This window comes from Choloepus didactylus, chromosome 5 (assembly GCF_015220235.1).
Source record: "Choloepus didactylus isolate mChoDid1 chromosome 5, mChoDid1.pri, whole genome shotgun sequence".
In the NCBI taxonomy this organism is placed as follows: Eukaryota; Metazoa; Chordata; class Mammalia; order Pilosa; family Megalonychidae; genus Choloepus; species Choloepus didactylus.
In genome coordinates, this window is record NC_051311.1 from 28,515,427 (window position 1) to 28,534,373 (window position 18,947).

The following is an 18,947-nucleotide window of genomic DNA, read 5'->3' on the forward strand; positions in this document are numbered from 1 at the left end:
GGAGTCTGCTGCAGGACACAGTGATCCTGGCTGTTCCCAGGGCTGTGGATGTAGTACTGTGGGGCTGCAGAGCTGTGCATCTCATCTTTCAGCTCAGATGCTCCACAGTCCCTGTCTGTCATGCACCCATAAGTCCCTGGGATTTGGGGAGGGCTCCTGGCACTTCCATGCAGCACCCTCATCTCTAGGCTGTGCACACCATGGGCTTCCATGGAGGAAGAGTGGATGCTGTACAAGCCCTCCAAATTCCAAATTCCCTCAAGGAAGCTCTAGGTTGCGGGGCTGTGAAGGGATATCTCCCCAGCCAACTGCATAGATGGCTGCATGGGGTGTGGAAAGCTGCCCCCTTCCGTACTCGTCTGCCACCTGGCATAGGGGCTCTTGGCCACGGGTCTGTGAAGGGTTATCACCTGAGCCAAGTGCTGAGGAGGGTGCCGGGGGCGTGGAAGGCATCACTTGCCATGCTTGTCTGCCAGCTCCAACCTCCCGTTCTCTGGCAGCATTCCAGCCTAACACTCACCCGTCTCGAATAAAGTCTCTGCCTTCTTGAAGTACATACTTCCTATGGGTGTAGAAGTCCCTGCCTAGCTGGTGGAACCCTGGTACTGCTGTTCTGGAGCATTTACTTTCTGTCCTTTATCTAGTGTTTTTCATGGAGGAGAATTTTGCTCTGTCTCTCCTAATCCGCCATCTTCTCTGATGGCTGGAACTCTGTGTTTCGTTAAGTATGCAGAGAAAAAAGACCAGAAAATATTTTGAATGCTTCTGAAAAGTCAAATCAAAATGGAGGATCAAAAAATGGAGGGTAGGAGCAGGCACTTCCAGTGGCAGACTGGGATGCTGGGCCCAGAGCATGGGTGGAGCCTCAGGCTGGTCGCTGACTGGCACGTGAGGGGCATGGGCTCGTGAGCCCCTTGTGCACAGGCCCGCAGCTACTGCTGCCATGGACCGATTCCTGGTGATATTGCACTTGGTGTACTCCAGCATGGCAAGCTCAAGTTCCTGTAAGGCTCCTGAGCCTGTATTGTTTTATTCTTTGTGATTTTCTGTATTTTATTAATTTTCTCTAATAAACTTTGATAATATGAAAAATCTCCAACAATGTTTTAAGTAAACGGATTCAGACAGAGTAAGCAATTTGTGTAAGATAACATGACCAATCTCTAGAACCTTTTATTCCTGATCAAGAGCTCTTTCCATTTTTCCAGGTTGAATTTTCAATATTTAGTGCTATTATTTCTAAGTCTTTTCATTAACATGATACCCAACTCTTTTGCCTTCAGAGGAATGCAGTAAAGGAATGCTTCAAATTTGAAAAAGACTAAACCTGACGGAGGGACCACATGGAGAGAGAGAAGAGAGAAATCTTCCCTCTCTCCATTATCTCTTCCTTTCCTGCCTTCATTATTTTCTTCTTTCCTCAATACCAAGTGAGCCCTGTTGCTGTATAATGCATTGGAGGAAGGTTTCAATGACATATAAAGACATAAAATATCTGTTTATTAAATTTGCAAATGTTGCAAAGCTGGAAGGGGTAGAGAGAAGCAAGTATTGCACAATTAGAATCCAAAATGATTTAAACTGGGGATATGAGCCAAACATAAGTTTGATTTTTTTTGAAATTCCAGAGGGATGTGATTAGAGTCCTGTGTTTGGGATCAAAAAGACAGTGATGGTTCTGATACAGGTTGCAGTGCACAGGTCAAGGGAGATGTGGCTCTGCCCATGAATTTGAAATGACAGCGGTTTATTTTTTGGATGTAAAATAGGTGTCAGTGGTGTGAGAAGCCCCTGGGTAAAAATCACATGATCTCATGCTGTGGAGCTGAGGTTTTGATGTGTTTGGCTGCCTTTCCTTGTGTGAATCCTGCTGGGGACGTGAAGCCATTTGACCTGGGTGTGATCAGCTGGGTGCTTCATGCAGACACTTTGGGCGAGTGAAGCAAGAAGTATGGAACCCAGAGGAGCTCCTGGTGCAACTGGCAGCAGCAGAACCCACTAGGGGCAGCTCTGTCCTGGGCTGAGTCTGATTGTCGTGGTGGTATGTGGCAGTGGCAATGTTCCAGCAAGATTGTGTCTTGGTTCCTACCCACTTTTCCAAGCCAGTTTTCTAGCCTCCTTTGGATACTATTAGCAACCTGGTCTCCTTCCAATAAACTAGGGTCAGCTACCTTTTTCCATAAACATTTTAGGCTTTGCAGGCCAGCCAGTTTCTCTTGCAAAACTATTCAGCCCTGTTGTTGTAGGACTAAAGCATCCATGAGCAGTATGTTAATGAATGGGCATGGATGTGTGCCCATAAAACTTTATTTACAAAAACATATGGCAGGCAGTTTGCTTACCCCTGCTGCTGTTTTACTACTGGTTCCTTCCTTTGGTTTAATCCTTTTTTTTTGGATTGCAACTTTTAGGATTAGTTTCTCTTGCTTACATTCAGGCATCTTGACTGAAACAAGCTCTAGTATAGGATAAAGAATTAGAAGAAGGGAGAGGGTTGCTCATTTTACTCCATGATGTCTTTATCGTGCCTGAAGGTTTATATTCAATTCTGACATACTCACCATATCTGAGAATTCTAGATAAAATGGACAGTGCTCAGAGCAACGAGATTAAAGTGGTTTGAAACCCTGCCATAAAAAAGAACTGGAAATATTTGAGTTGAAGAAGAGCCAAACATAAATATTATAAGGGCTGCCCTGTGGAAGAGGTCAAAAGAAGGGATAGGGTACCCGCTCATTGAGAGGATAATTTGTACTCAGTGCTGTGCTGTGATTTAGGTTTGTTATTTCATTTAAGAGGGAGTAACTTTAATCTGTGTAATTCCAAGTATTGTTAAGGATCAGTAATGGAAGTTTCCAATAGACAAATTTATACCCAATACAATAAAACCTTAAAAAAATTCAGAGCTGCCCAACTATGACACGGCTTCCTTGATCAAGAGTGAATTCTCTGTCTGGGCCAGTATACAATCAAAGGCTAAATGACTTCCCCAGTAGTGATATCCAAAAAGCATTTAATCTTTGGGAGGTGTGGGATGACAAAATTCTCTTTAAGTGCCCTGCCAACAATGACATCCTCCCCATAAGCATCGGTTTGGCTATCTTTTTCCAAAGCTCAAACTGTGCCTCTTTACCACAAAGTAGAAATAAAATAAAAGCTGCTGTTTTACTACCGGTTCCTTCCTTTGTTAAGTTGTTGGAGGTGAGAAACCCAACAGTTGTCAGCAAATCTGCTTTTCTCCAGGATTCCTTCCTCCCAGACTAGGGATGTGGGAGGATTTGAAAGAACAAAGCCTCACCCTTGGATCATTAGGGAATAGGAACAGGGATTCCTAGCAGAAGGCAAGCTGTTCTCACACTTAAAATTGAGCCATTAATCATCTGCTGGGTGGAGGAATTCAAGAGAGGGGGGCCTTCCGAGCTGTGAAACTTTGTCTACTGATGTTGGGAAAAGTAAATGGTTCTAAAATGTGTTGAAGGCATTAAGCGAATCTTTGTTTAGCTGTAACGTAGGACGGGAAAGGATTTCGGGAATAATTTAAATTAAACTGGAAGAGATTTCAGTTGATTTTCAAGGAAATAGTTCCTTTCATGAAGGAAATGAGTGATTATTTCCCCTGTGTGGTCTCAGCAAAGTGGGTTCTTATTTGTTTACTGTGCATGCACAAAGATGTATAGTTAAATTTAAAAATAACAAACGTAGTAAAGCACCAGATTAAATTGTTAATAAAATTCCTACTCTAGGAGGAACTCCCAGAATCTTTAATATGAATACATGTTTGAACTTCTAAGAGAAGGATAACGAAGATGCACAATGTTCCGAATGCACTTGGCCCCAGAGGCTCTCTGTTCTAGTTTGCTAATGATGCAGAATGCAAAACACCAGAGATGGATAGGCTTTTATAAAACGGGGGTTTATTTCACTACACAGTTACAGTCTTAAGGCCACAAAGCATCCAAGGTAACACACCAGCAATCGGGTACCTTCACCAGAGGACGGCCAATGGTGTCTGGAAAACATCTGCTAGCTGGGAAGGCAGCTGGCATCTGCTCCAAAGCTCTGGCCTCAAAACGGCTTTCTCCCAGGACGTTCCTCTCTAGCAAGCTTGCTCCTCTTCAAAACATCACTCCCAGCTGCACTCAGTTCCCTCCCCCCAAGTCAGCTCATTTATATAGCTCCACCGATCAAGGCCCACCCTGAATGGGTGGGGCCATGCCTCCATGGGAACATCTCATCAAAATCATCACCCACAGCTGAGTGGGGCACATTCCAAGCAAATCTAACCAGCACCAAAACTTCTGCCCCCACAAGACTACAAAGATAATGGCATTTGGGGGACACAATATATTCAAACCGGCACACTCTCACACCACCAGTTTCCCCTGAACACACTTTGGGAAACCTTCTACCTGACTGTCTGTGTTGGGGAATACTAGAACAGTGGTTCTCAAACTGGGGCCCCGGCCTCATCAGCATCATCTGGGGAACATGTTAGAAATAAAAATTCTACCACCACCCCTCCCCGCCCTGTACTAAATCAGAAACTCTGGGGGTGGAGCCCAGCAATCTGTATTTTAATAGGCTCTCTGTGTGCTTAAGTTTGAGAACCAATAGGCTAGATGATTTTAAAGGTCGTTATCATCTTTTTTCGACTATGATTTTATAGTCTAGTTTGCTATATTTCATTGAGATGCAATGTGATAAAAGATTTCATGGTTAAATAACTTTAACAAACATGGTCAATAGTATCCTTCTTTTAAAGAGTGCATGGTTTATTAAACATTGAAGGCTCTGAGAAGTCCTGCAGAGAATTAACCTATTACATTTCAATTCATATTTTTCAAATAATTTGACCCCAAACTGTTTTATGAACAACTTATTAACATACCAATGCACCAGTGTTGTACAGAACTCTGTTGCCATTTGAACACTGCTGTTTACTAGGTGGACTTTTGCTATCATACAGTTTAAAATTGTTTTTATTCTGTGTTTTGTTACTTAATTTGCACCTACAGCAGATCGTAGGAAACAAAACACAATGATAAAGAGGAGGATAGAAACAAACATTTTCAAATTCACCTTAGATTAGCTTTATAAAATCTATTAGTTTCATTCTTCTGATAAAATTTCTTATGTAACATGTTCAGTTTTCTCCAGTATTTCAAATATTAGTATTAAAAAGGGAAAATATAGTGAAATGATATGTAATTTGATTTTTCATTGTTGGCAATAAATACTACCTACACTCACAATGTGTTATTTGTGGACAAGAGCTTGCAGATAGCAGACAGAAAGATTCTTTCTTGTCTCATCATTTAAAAACAAAACCAGAAAAAGCGTTGAAATAAACCATTTGATGTTTTTTGAGCCCAAAATCAATATCAGGCCACGGAAGCAGTTTTTGTCTTTTAAATCCTAATTAAATTACAATGTATATTTAAATATACATCTGGTTTTAAAATTGAACCTAATATATGTAAAAATTAGTTGATAAATGATTTTTCTTACATAATTAATTTAAAATAACTTGAATAAGGCACGTAATTTGTTATTTGGAATAAAGAATTTGGATCCAAAAAATGAATACTGACGAGTTTGTTAAATTTACTTTATAGAATAATCTTTAGTAATATGCTGATCCAGCTTCTTTCTATGTGTGATGTGCAGCTCAGCAACCGCAGGGTTACCAGGAAGCTTACTGGAGAGGCTGCATCTCAGGCTCCACCTCAGGCCCTGCTGAATCAAAGTCCACATTTTAACAGGATCCCCAATTCATTCATATGCACAGAGACATTTGAGAAATGCTGTGTGGTCATGTGATGCTGACCAAAGAATTTAAAATTCCTAACATGTCCCCTGAGATCATGCATGACTGTGAAAGGAGTTTGTGAGTCAAGAATGGTTGAGAAAGTGGGACCTAGTATCCTCGCTTTCATCTGAGTCCACAACTAAGTGAACCCAGTATTATTACTGGGTTGCTTACTCTGTAAGCTGTGTATCTGTATTAGACAGTGTTCTCCAGAGAAATGGAACTGACAGGATACACACACACACACACACACACACACACACACACACACACACACACATGTAGATAGTAAGAGATTTATTATAGGAATTGGCTCACAGACTGTGGGGATTGGCAAGTCTGAATTCCACAGGGTGGGCGACAAACCGGGATCTTGATGGTGATGTTGTATTCTCCAGGAAGCGCTGAAAATTGGGAACTCTGATGTAGGTTTTGATGAATTCCCCAGGAGAAGCTGGCTTTCTGAAGTAGAGGTGGAAATTCCTCTTTCTGACCACTGAAATCTTCAGCTCTCACTTTAAGGCCTCCAACTGATTGGGTGAGGAGAACTTTTTCATTGTTGAAGGCAATCAACTGACTGATGATTTCATCCAAGAAACAGTCTCACTCTAACAATCAGGCTGGTGCTTGCTTGCCCAAACAACTGGACATCAAAATTTAGCTAAGTTGTCACATGTAATTAACCATCACAGTATGGAACATACTTATTTATAGGAAGTTAGGCTATGTAAAACATGTGTACAGTATTTCAGCAATCCTACTTTTTAATCCTTTTCTTCATTTTATTTTCATTTTCAATATTGTTCATTGGAGTCATCTTATGTTTTAAATTATTTAGCTGGTGAATGTTACCAAGTTGGTTCTCTGAGTTTGCTTCCCCTTTTCTTGCTCCTAGAACAGAGTGGTTATTTACGCCTGCAGTATTTAATATTCAAAGCTCTTCATTAGATATTTTTTCGAAGCTTTTCTTTAACTTTGTCTCTATGGAAACAAGCTTAGAAACACTTTATTAATCCAGGAGAATAATTCAGCAATTATCCTTCTCTTGAAGATTTTCTTCCATTTCAGGATATCTGCTGAGGACAAAAAACAAAGAGCCAATTAAAATGCCATTCAATATAAGTCTAGTCAAGGTCGGTGCTATCACAAACCTTAAACTAGTAAAGCAGGAATATATAGGGCTGACAACACATCCTAAAAACTTAACCCCTATGCTTTAAAAACAAAACACAAAATTCCAGTAGTTAGCCTGAATTTGGAACAATTTCTTATTCTTAAGAAATTTTAAATTAAAGTATGCAATTTGGAACTTGACATCATTGGTTGACTAATGCCCAGCTTGTTGACTATTATCCAGGCAGTGAGGTGAGATGGTTTTTTTGTGTGTGAGAAGCCAACTCTGTGTAAGGGGTGGAATTGCAAGCAGGAACTGCCTCTGAATAGCAGCCCAAGCCTCAAACAAGTACTGTCATTACAGAAGCAAAAGGAAATGTGAAACATACTGTTCCAATTTGCTAAAGCTAGATTCTGAAGAAAGCTGATGGCATCCGGAGTGCCTCTGTCACAGGAGAAGCACATGGCGACGTCTTTGGGCCCTTCTCTCCAAAATGTCTCTGGGCTTCTGTGTGTCCTTGCTTGTTTCTCCCAGGGCATTTCTGTCTCTAAGCATCTTGGGGTCCTCTCTTAGCTTCTCTGGGGTAAACTCTGGATTTCATCTCTTAGCTTCTCTCCTGGTTCTGGTTTCAATGGCTGTCTCCAAAATGTCTCTGGGCGTTTTCTCTGTAAATGTCCCTGAGCTTCAAAATGTCTCTGCCTTTTATCTTCCCATAGAGGACGCCGGTAAAAGATGGTTAAGACCCACCTTGAATGGGTGGGCACATCTCCACGGAAATAATCTTATCAAAAGTTGCCACCTACAATTGGGTGGGTCACATCTCCATGGAAACAACCTAATCAAAAGGTCCCACCCCCAAGAGGTCTGCCCCCACAAGAGTGGATTAAGAGAACATAGTCTTCATTGGGATACATAATAGATCCAAACCAGCACACATACCTTTGTCTTTTCAGCCCCTACTGTGTGACCTCTCTGAGGTCTGGGGTGGCAGCATTCTTTCTGAACAGCCAGGCGGCCAAGTTCCCCTAAATTCCCCAGGCATTTTAGAGCCTGAGGTGGTAACACTCTACCTGAACAATGGGGAGGAAGGCCTGTCCTCCACAAACTCTGGGACAAACTCACCCTCTCCATGTGTATGGGTGGGTCCACTCTCCTGGCTTGAGGTTTCTTGACTCCGTAACTCAGCTTCCATGGTTCTACATTTGAAGTCATTTTTCCTTCAATTTGTCCCTTTTGTGTCCCTTTTAGTCCAGGCTGGCAGTGGTTCCATTTATACAGATCCTGCAACAAATTTATTGGCTTAGCATTCAGCACACAGGGGTCCCAACCGTCAGACAATAGGACTTCCACAAATTCTTTCTGGATAGCTCCATCTCCAAGCCTCATTTGCACTCAGATGGCTGACTGGTTAAATCCTCACAAGGGGCTCTAATCTCTGTGGATTCATTTTCTGGAAACTCAGAATTTTCCAAGCCATCAGTTTCTGGTTTCTTTATACCCAAGAGTTCAGTTCTCAGCTTATCCTTTTCCCCTCACAGTTTACCATAAGCTGCAAGGAGAAGCTAGGCTTCATTTTCTGCATTTAATTTGGAAATCTCTTCAGCTAAGTATCACAGCTTGTCGCTTTCAAATTCTCCCTTCCATCCAACACCAGTACTCAATTTTGCCAAATTCTCTGCCACTTTAAAACAAGGATCACCTTCCTTCCAGTTGGCAATGCCACATTCATTTCTGTCTAAAGCCTCATCAGAAGTACCTTTAGCATCCATATTTCTATCAACAGTCTCTTCAAAGCAATGTAGGCCTTTTCTATCAAGCATCTCACAATTCTTCCAGAATCTTCCCCATATCCATTTATAAAGTTGTTCCAGCATTCTTGGTTTTTGCAAATTACAGCACCCCACTTTTCTGGTACCAAAATCTGTTTCAGTTTGCTAAAGCTGCTGGAATGCAATATACCAGAACTGGGTTGGCTTTTTCAATGAGGTTTTTTTAGGTTACAAATTTACAGTTCTAAGGCATGAAAATGTCCAAATTAAGGCATCAAGAGGAAGATACCTTCTCTGAGGAAAGGCTTCTGGCATCCAGGGTTCCTCTGTCACATGGGAAGGCACATGGTGATGTCTGCTGGTCCTTCTCTCCTGGTTCTGGTTCCAACAGCTGTCTCTACATGTCTCTGAGCATCTCTCTCTCAGGTCTCTGGGCTTTTGCTGTCTTTTATCAAAGGACTCCAGTAAAGGTTTAAGACCCACCTTGAATGGGCTGGGTCACATCTCAATTTAGATAGCCTAATCAAAAGGCTCCACCCACAGTAGGTCTGCCCCTACAAGAATGGATTACAAGAGCATGATGTTTTCTGGGACACATAACAGCTCCAAACCAACACAGTCACCATTTTAGTTCAGACCATTTCCTGAAGGTCTAAGACAACGACTTTATTCCTCACAGTGGGAAAACAGTATATTGGGTGCCCAGTCAATATTGGTTGATTGATGAATCAAATACAGAGCAAGAATGGACTGGGATTCTAAATCATTGTTTTGTTATGTGATCTGCCAAGGTAATTTCAGGTCATAGATTTTTGACTGTCTTTTTTAAAAAAAAGCAGTTTTATTGAGATAAATTCCCATACCATACAATCCATCTAAAGCATATAATCAGTGTCTTCTAGTATATTCACCGAGTTGTTCATTCATCACCACAATCAATTCTAGAACATTTTTACCCTGAAGAGGGTTCACTATATTATACAGTCCCATGTTTCATTATCTGGCTTTCTTTCTAGTGACATACATGACCCTAAACTTTCCTTTTCAATCACAATCACACCCACATACCATAAATGTTAGTTATACTCACTCTAATGTACTCCTGTCACCTCCATCCATTTCCAAACATTTCCAAACAAATTAAGCATTGGCTCTCCATTCTCTGCCCTCATTCTATCTTCTTGTGACCTATGTTCTAGACATTAACATATGAATTTGCTAGTTATATTTAGTTCATATTAGTGAGGTCATAAAATATGTGCCCTTTTCTGTCTGACTTTACTTCACGCAACATAATGTTCTCGAGGTTCATCCATGTAGTCACATGTGTCATGACTTCATTTATTCTTAACAGCTGCATAATATTCCACCATATGTATATGCCACATTTTGTTCATCCATTCATCAGTTGATGGACACCTGGGTTGTTTCCATCTTTTGGCAATTGTAAATAATGCTGCCATGAACAGCAGTGTGCAAATGTCTGTTTGTGTGTTGACTGTTTTTAGCATGAGAAAGTAATTGGAATTCACACTGTGATTGGGATTCTTCAGATATTCTCTGGTTATTATAGTCTTCTGAGCCCTGACAGCATTGGGATTGTAACCTGCAGTTAGGGTTTCAGCTGCTTGGGCCATTCTGTACACATTTGATAAGAAGGAATTATAGAACGGCCATCTCTATTTTGAAAGTCCAAAACCTATAGCTATGGTTTTGGAGGGACAGTAAGATTCTAGCCTGCACTGTCCCAAGGGCCTTGGTGCTTCTCACATTACCTTGACATCCTGAATATCATCTCTCACTGGTTAGATAGATAAGGAAGAAAGAAAAAGAATGGCTCAAACATATCTTCCCTTCAAAATGAAAATTTTACTCCCACTACTTTGTTTTTGCCTGGTAATCAAACAGTCACAAACAGATCCAGCAAATAAATAATGAGTTAGCCAGGGCAAGCTTTGTCTTCACTGGCCCAGTCTTGTTAAATTCTTCCTTCTAGAACATGCATAATCTTTCTATTTTCTCTTTCAAAGTCAGCTTCAAGAATAGATTTTTAACTCACTCAAACTCACTCAAACTATTCTTCCAAATGAGTCTCTTTCAGATACATTCTGAGGTTTTAGTATTTTAAGGCAGACCCTGGCCTCCTACTGGTCTAGTGGCATCAGGGAGCAGAATATGGACGATTTTTTTTGTTGTTGTTCAGATGCCATCCCCCAAATCATACCATGTCGTGAGCACACAAGTCATCTATGGATAAAGCAGGCAGTGGTAAGAGTGGCTGCACTGCCTGACGTGTGTGTGAGGGGGATGGGGAAGTGTGTCACTTAGCAAAGCCCCTTATTTAAAATGCCCAGGAAAGAATGAGCAACTCAGAAAGGCACTGGCAAGGGGAGATGTTAGATGGATTGACATCATCCAGGGCTGTGGGCTGCCCTGACTGCCTGCTGCTTGGGCTCTCAGCGATGGTAATTACAATTCTGTCTCACGGCCTGGAGATGGATTTGTTCCCATTTTAGTCTCTGCACAGCCCTTTAGTAGATGGAAAAATGAGGACTGACGCAGCAGAGAGGTGAGTGGCTGATGCCGGCACGCACCTCTCTGAGTTCATTCTGGCGAGTTCATCCAATGTTGATGGGTGATTTAAAGCCACATTGGCAGGGAAGTCGGTTTGTCACTCCGTTTGCATTGTTCCCACTCTTCCCAGGGAGACTGATCCTAGAAGAGTAATGAACAGCCTTCTCCCCCATCCTTCTCTCTCTCTTTCCTTTTGACTTTGAAATTGCAATCACAGCTTTAATCTGAGATCTTGGACGAAGAAAACAAGATTTTCTGACCCACAATCACAGGTTAAGATAAGGGATATCTGGGCATGGTTTCCTGGGTGGTTCTCACTCTTCCCACTCTCCTGGCTGAGGCTCTTTGATCTCTTACTTGCTTTTCCAAGAGTAGGGGGTCCTTAACGTAGAAACCATTTTCTATCCTTGCTTGGATACCCTAGCCTGGTTTTATGCATTTTTGCTTTTGATCTGATACAAAGAAACATTTTGCAAATTCACAGTGGGTATAGGAAATTCATGGTTTGGTTATGTCCCTCAGTAATAATGAAGTTAAGATAATAGGAGTAGCTATTATATGCTACCATATGCTACTAGGACTGATTTTGCCAGGCACTGCTAGGTAATTTTCATACATTTTCTCTTGTTCTCTCAACCTCTCTGCATAGAGAGTAAAATTTATCCCTCTCTACATCTGAGATAACTGAGGCTTGGAGGCGGAGGCTTTGCTAAGGCTTTGCATTGCTTAGGTGGTAGAGCTGAGGTTTGAACCCACTCTGTTTCCTTACTCAGAATATTAAAAAATGAAGATGAGTTTGCAAAAAGAATCTCTCCCTCAAATCTTCACTTTTCGTTTCTTTGCTAATGCATTTCCTAGAAAAGAATATAATTCAGTGTAATCCCTGGAACCTCAGGATTTCATAACCCTTGGTGTCTTCTACTAGGGAAAAAAAGATAAATGGCTTTGATGAAAATCACTGCGTTGGTACACTCTGGAATTGAAAATCAAATTGAAAAGGAACTGGCTGCTGGTCAAGTTGATCAATCATTAATCACTGAAGGACCTAAACTAGTTGTTACTAACTGGGGTTTATGGGGTTGAAGGCACAATTGTGTGTTTTTTGTTTTTTTTTTTTAAAGGCTTTCCAGAGGAGATAGGACATATACACAAAAATAAATAACAATGAAGGATAGTGGTTGATAAGGGTCAAATGAATGGTGTGGACAGTGAACTTTTAAGAGCTTCAGGGTAGCAGTGATCACTATGGGCTGGGATATTTTGGCAAGGCTTCTTAGAGGAAGATGAGCTAGACATTGAAGGAAAGGTGAGGTTTATATGGTTTTACTTTGCAATATATGTTTTTAATTAGGAAATTTGTATGTGCTGCTTGTATAAAGCCAAATAATATTCTAATGTTATTGTATATAAAATAAAAATAAAAATAAAAATCTTCCTTTATTTCCCTTTCACCTTCTAAGAGACAATCACTGTTAGAAGTTTAGTATATTTCATAATAGAAGCATCTAATAGAACCTAACAGACAACAGTTTATCAATTTACCCATAGGGGTGTGTGTTGTGTCTATGTGTGTTTGTGTGTCAGATCAGTCTAAGGAAGAATGCTCACTTTGTTTTGTTTTGTTTTGTTGAGTTGCCAGTGTGTCACCCAGTGCTGGTCTCAAAGTAGGTATTCATTCAACAAATAAATGCTAAATGAATAGATGGATGAATGGAAGAGTCAATGAATGAATGGATGGATGGATGAAATGGAGGAAAGTGGTGGTTTTCAGGTATCAGAAAAGACACGTGGCTTGGTTAAAACAGCAAGCGATGACATTAGGAACTGGTCCCAGGTCTTCCGATGCCAGCCATCTGTTACTTTGCTGAACCGATATCTTGGTTCACATCTGTGAGATGACAAGTTACATCAGCTGGATTTTACAGGCCTTTATGAAATTGGTTTAACACATAATTCCAAACTGTCTTGTGCTTTCTTCTGGTTGTCGGACGTGAAGAGGTCTGGTCATCTAGCCCTCCACCTGCAGCTCACAGGAGCAGGTGTTGTCCCTCCTCATTGTCAAGGGTGACTCACAGACTCTGCAACTGCTGCTGAGTCTCTGGTCTTTTAAAGGTCCTGGGAGAATCTAGTGATCTTGGTGGGAGAGAGGAGAACTGTGCGTTGAGGAGTTCAGCCCCAGCCTGTACTTATCCTTGACAGCTGCTCAGTCTGTGCAGGAGTTACTCATGGCTGCCCAGGGGACACGGTTGGGTGACCACACACGTCTCGGGTCCAGGTCAGGAAGACCCTGTGTTCCTGAGCACCTGCAGTGTCCTTCTGCCTTGGAGGAGAAAGAATCATTACATAATGACTTTTTTTTTTTTTAAATAAATCTTTATTTTGAACTTTATAAAAAGCAATGCAGTACCCCATAGACTGGTGTTAAATGTCGTCTAAAGTGCAAACTCCATGTTCTAACATATGTAATAATTGCCAGGAGTACAGTCCTCTTGTTGATCTTGTATTCAGTCAGGTTAAAACAATGGACAATAAAAGAATGAACACATTCCTTGTGTGTGACTCACTCTTGTTTAAAAGCCCCAATCTGTGATTTCTTTATTTTCGAAACTGCTAATTATCCAGGATCTTGAAGAAATACTGAACCTCTAATAGGCCATCCTCAGGCAGATCTGTACAGTGAACAGCATTCTGGTTCTTAGTTTTACCAAAGATTGCTCTCAGGGTTCCAGGATGTAAATGTCCGGCAATTTCAGGATCAGCAGGTCCACAGAACTCTCGAAATGTCTTCGTAGGGTTGTTTTGTTGAATCTCCATTGCTACACAAGGACCAGCATACATTTCTGTCACCATCTCATTATACTCAGACACTACTCCTTTATAAACTTCATAAAACTCTTCAACATTAACCCGATCCATGTTGAACATCTGCACAGCTGATATTTCAAAACCTGCATCTTGGATAGCCATCAGGATCTTTCCTAGCAGCCCTTCACTGACAGCATGGGGCTTAATAATGCAACAGGTACAATTCGTAAATTTAGCAGTGTTTGCTGGACCACACCCTCCACTCAAAGGGAAGAACAACTCCATTTCTCTGGCAGCAGTAGCAAAAGAATCAGGGCCATGAGCTGCATTTCTTATGCCATCTGTTCCAAATAGGGCTCTAATGCTTCCAGGAGCATCTGTACGTGCCACCCCAGATTTTGCAGGTCCAAGTAATCTTTTCCATTCGCATACAGCATCATCTCGTAAAATCTCCATGGCAATAATAGGACCACTTGTAATAAATTGGATCAGCTCATTTAAAAAGGGCCTAGATTGATGGTCTACATGAAAATCTGTTGCTTCTTTCCTTGAAAGCATCATCATTTTGAGTTTGGTTATAATAAATCCAGATTTTTTAATTATTTCAATTATTTCTCCAGCTCTTGATACTGCATCTGGTTTAATCAGGGCTAATGTTTTTTCTTTCCTACTGCCCAGCTGGCAAGCTGTATATTGATCCCCATAGTCAACTAGCACCAATTGATGAGAAAAGACATTCACTTTGTTTCCTATAAATAAGTCTTCCAAGTGCAGATCTTCGTGTTTAGTCCGCTTTAGAAAGGTGTGATGATTCTTTACATCATGCATTTCAAAAGATCCATCCCTGGGTAAAATAAAAGCTTATAACATTGAAGAATTGAAGCATTTGGATCATACCACTCTGCAATGAAAACATACCTTTCACTATGATTCCAACATCACTGGGAGGGAGAACTGTCTGGTTCTTTCTGGGTGATGAACAAAGATGAGTACATAGTCTCAGGACCTCAGCACAAGGAACCAGGATTCTGCAACAGGAAGACACCCCTGACAACACTATCACCCGGTTACTCTGGTCTACATAATGACTTTTAATACATGTATTACAAAATGTGTTGTCCCCATTAACTATTATCTGTGCTTTAAATGCAACTTTTATGAGTAAAGGGAGTGGCCAAATGAATGAGAACATTATTGCAGAGGTTGTGGAATCGTTGCATTTTAGAACTGGGGGACCTTAGGCAATCTCTCATTCAGCTCCTCTTTACAAGCTAAGGGGTGATTCCCTCATACATTAAAGCATCCAACTTGCTGAGTACCTACTGTGCTCCAGGGGCTGTTCTTTGCACTGACATACAAGGATAAATGGGACACTATCTGCACTCTTGTGAGGCTCACCCTTTTGCAAGGAGGACAGACAGGTAACAATTACACTGTAGAGTAAGTGCTCAGGGGGAAAGGTTCAGGACATGGGCAGGTGGTGCTAGAGCTTGGTGTGACTGGGAAAGCCTTACAGAGGAGATGAAGAACTTGAAGATGCTACAAAAGTCATAGAAATCCATTGATACAGAAATTAAGTGAAGCTAGAGAAAGGGTGACCCAGCTTCAGGTCTGGGGTTGGATTGGGGATTGCTTTGCACTGGACAGAGCTGTCAAGCTGGGCTGATGCACTTCTAGTAAAGAGGAGACTGGTAGCTCTTTTTGAAAAGAGGCTCATCTAAGATCCAGTAATAAATAATCACCAAATAGCATTGGAAATGCTGAAGCTGGGAAGATTTTCATGCTACGCTAGCATGGACAGATCTTTTAACCACTTGTCTGCTTTTTCAGCAAGCTTACAATGTCTTTTGGTCATGAAGCCTTCATATGTAAAGTTCCACACATATGTGCTATGTTGGCAGCTTCTAGATCACTGCTATTTAGACCTCTGAGGGCAAAGGAAGCAGCTCATAGAAAGAGAGAAATAGTCCAGGTTAATGGAGAACAAACAAACACACACATGCCAAATCAAGGCCAAAAACAAAAGGTTGGACATCTAAGTGGAAAATTCAACCAAGAGATTATCCCAGGGTTCCTTCTAGTGTCTGCCCACTTTTGTGCACCTCCTGACCCACGGAAGCTTGGTGGCTGGCCACTCCTCCTGTGTCAGTTTTCCGTCTTTTCTTTTAATTTCTTCAGAATCTGCTTTGAGATGTATCTCATATTGGCTACATCAAGGGGGATGTTCCTATTAATCTGTTTGTACGTCAGATCTTGTAAGACACAAATACTGTGCCCATGCCTTCCATTTATCTGCAAATGCCTGAAGGCAGAATTGAATGTCGAGGTGCCCCTGGCTCCCGGCTTTCTCCCTGGCCTCCCCTTTTCCCTTCCTGCCAAGATAGAAAGATAGAGCTGGGCTGCTGGGAAGTGGGCATGTGCTGGTCAGTTAGGGTTGGGCAGCAGGGAAGGAGAATTTCAGCATTGTAATGAGACAAAATCTGGAGACCCAGAGCAGAATTGTTCTTGGAGCCTCAGAACTCAATCACATCTACCTTACTGGGAGGTTGTGAGATTAAATAAGAATGAAAGTGAAAGGATGCATCATGCAGAGGACTTGGCATTGGACGCTCCCGGTAAGCATTAGTGACCTCCCTTTTCCCCCCAGATGGCAGAGACCTACAGGAGTGTGTTTTTGGGTAATTGCCTGCTGAATTATGACACTGCAAACACGTGGTTTCTTTTTTCATGTTGTTTCATTGCAATAAAAGAATGAGTTGGAGGTGGTGATGGTTAGGGTAGTTTGAGAGCTACAGGATGAGGATTTGGAAGTACAGCTCTACTAAACAAAAACCTTAGTTGTTTCTCCTCTGCTTCTATCTCACCAGGTGTGTGCATGTGCACACATACACAGGACTCTTACCTGTAACAGCTTGGAATAGTGAGACAGAGTGTGTTTTGGAGAGAGAGAGACCAGATTCTGAATCTGGCTCTCCATTTATTACTGTCAGACCGTGGGCATGTTATTAACCTTTCTGATTCTCAGTTTCCTCATTTGTAAAGTGAGATCGATAATAGGTGTGTGGTAGTGTTGTTGGAAAGACTAGAGATGAGGTAGGAAGAGCATATAGTCAAAGCTTGTGTTTAACAAATCGTAGCTACTAGTATAATTACGTGAGTAAAACTATACAAGATATTACATTGTATTGTTATTTATTTATCCCACTGGAGAACTCTACAAGAAGCAGAAAAACTATAAAGTAATAGAAAATTGATGTATGAGGATACTTTGCTATTTATGGGAAATTTTCATTGGGAAAATGTTAATAAATGTATTATTAACATATGCCAGATGGATTTTGTTATGTTTTATTTGGTTACAACACTAACCCATTCTTAGTTTGGTAGGATTCTCAGTTCTCAGTTTTAAGAAAATATGGTGAGAACACTCTTGGATTCTAAGAATCTTCTAGTTGTTTTGTAGAAGATCTAAAATAACTGATTCTGTTTGTGTGGTCTATCTGAGAGGGAAAATTTTTTTAGTGAGAGAATTCATTTTTACATTGATTTTTTTCCCCTTGCATTATTAAGATATGTAAGTTGTTTGTCAATACTTAAATTATTGTGCACTTGCATCATGGTCAGTGATTTTCAAAAAAAACCCATTTAGCAGGTAAGGGATTAGTTTTAATTTCCATTTAACAGGTGAGAAAATTGAGAACTCATAGGGTAATTTACTTGCCTGTGGTTATGAAGAATGTTGGTGATAGAGAACTTTTGGATCTCTTAATGTTTATGTCACTCTATCTCTGCAACCATACATACCACAGAAGAGTTGCTCTGTAAATGGATGAGTTGAAGCAGGTGAGTTAAGCGTCAGGTATAGTGCTAAGCAGTTTTGACTTCCTTCAAATTAGTTAGGGAGGTTGTGGATTCTATTTGCATTTACTGTGTTTCTACAACAAAATAAAAGACGCTTTGTAAGTGTCTCTCTTAGGAGTGATGGAGATGTGAGGAAGGTTCACTCTCGCTCCTTGCAAAGGAACTGTATCCATCCATTTTCATTTTTCATAGGATGAAGAAACATACGCACCGAGACAGGTGACAAGATACTGCTTAGTATAACAAGAAAATAAAAGAGAAACAGAATTAGAACTAAAAAAGATCAGCATGTGTCTCTGTGTATGTGTTTATGCATATGTGTGTGAGTGTGCACAAGTATACCGAAGCTGGAGAGAAAGTAGGTGGATATAAAAAGCAAGGACGAAGTCACTGAGCTCCATGGTGTAACTCTGGATGGTTAGCTGAAGAAGCACTTTGAGAGTTTTGGAAATATCACCTTTGTTTTCATGCGAAAGGTGGACAATACCATTAAATCTAAGGAATTCTACTTTTAAACATTGGGCACTGAACAGTTCAGAGTCAGGTGAATGGCTGTGGGATTTCTTCATGGATTTCACTGCTTAGCTTCAGAGTGACATTGGACTTTAGAGTAAACCATCCTTGAACTTGATCATGAGATAGAAGAAACCTGTTAAATTTCAACTCATATTTTTCAAATGTATTTGACCCCAAACCGTTTCATGAACAATGACTTATTAACATACCACTGTACCAGTGTTGTACACAATCAAACTATTCCATCTTGTATAATTTGCCAGTATCCACAAGAAGAAAATAATTTGATGTGCCTGTAGGCTCTAAGGACCCGTCCGAGGCCCTCTCCAGTGTAGGCCTGCTTGGTTTCTTGGAGTCACATTACAGCTCCCAACCCACACACCTTCCATGACTTCCCTTTCATAAATTGTCTTCATCTGGGCACTTGGCTCAGACCTGTTCTTCCCCCATGTTCCTTCTATGTTTGAAACACTTGATGTCAGCCTTATTGCACTGTTCC

The 18,947-nt window shown here is 41.0% G+C and overlaps 2 protein-coding genes across 2 annotated transcripts in view; one reads left to right on the top strand and one right to left on the bottom strand.

Annotated features, from left to right (window-relative positions):
• The window catches only part of PTPRN2 (protein tyrosine phosphatase receptor type N2), a 1,313,563-nt gene that overhangs the window by 133,358 nt on the left and 1,161,258 nt on the right, over positions 1 to 18,947 (top strand). The gene's annotated exons all lie outside the window — the stretch shown is intronic.
• On the bottom strand, positions 13,676 to 14,916 carry LOC119533859 (nucleoside diphosphate kinase 7-like). The gene has a single exon (XM_037835721.1). It carries the CDS (start codon positions 14,897 to 14,899, stop codon positions 13,877 to 13,879), a length of 1,023 nt encoding a protein of 340 aa, XP_037691649.1. The 5' UTR covers positions 14,900 to 14,916; the 3' UTR covers positions 13,676 to 13,876.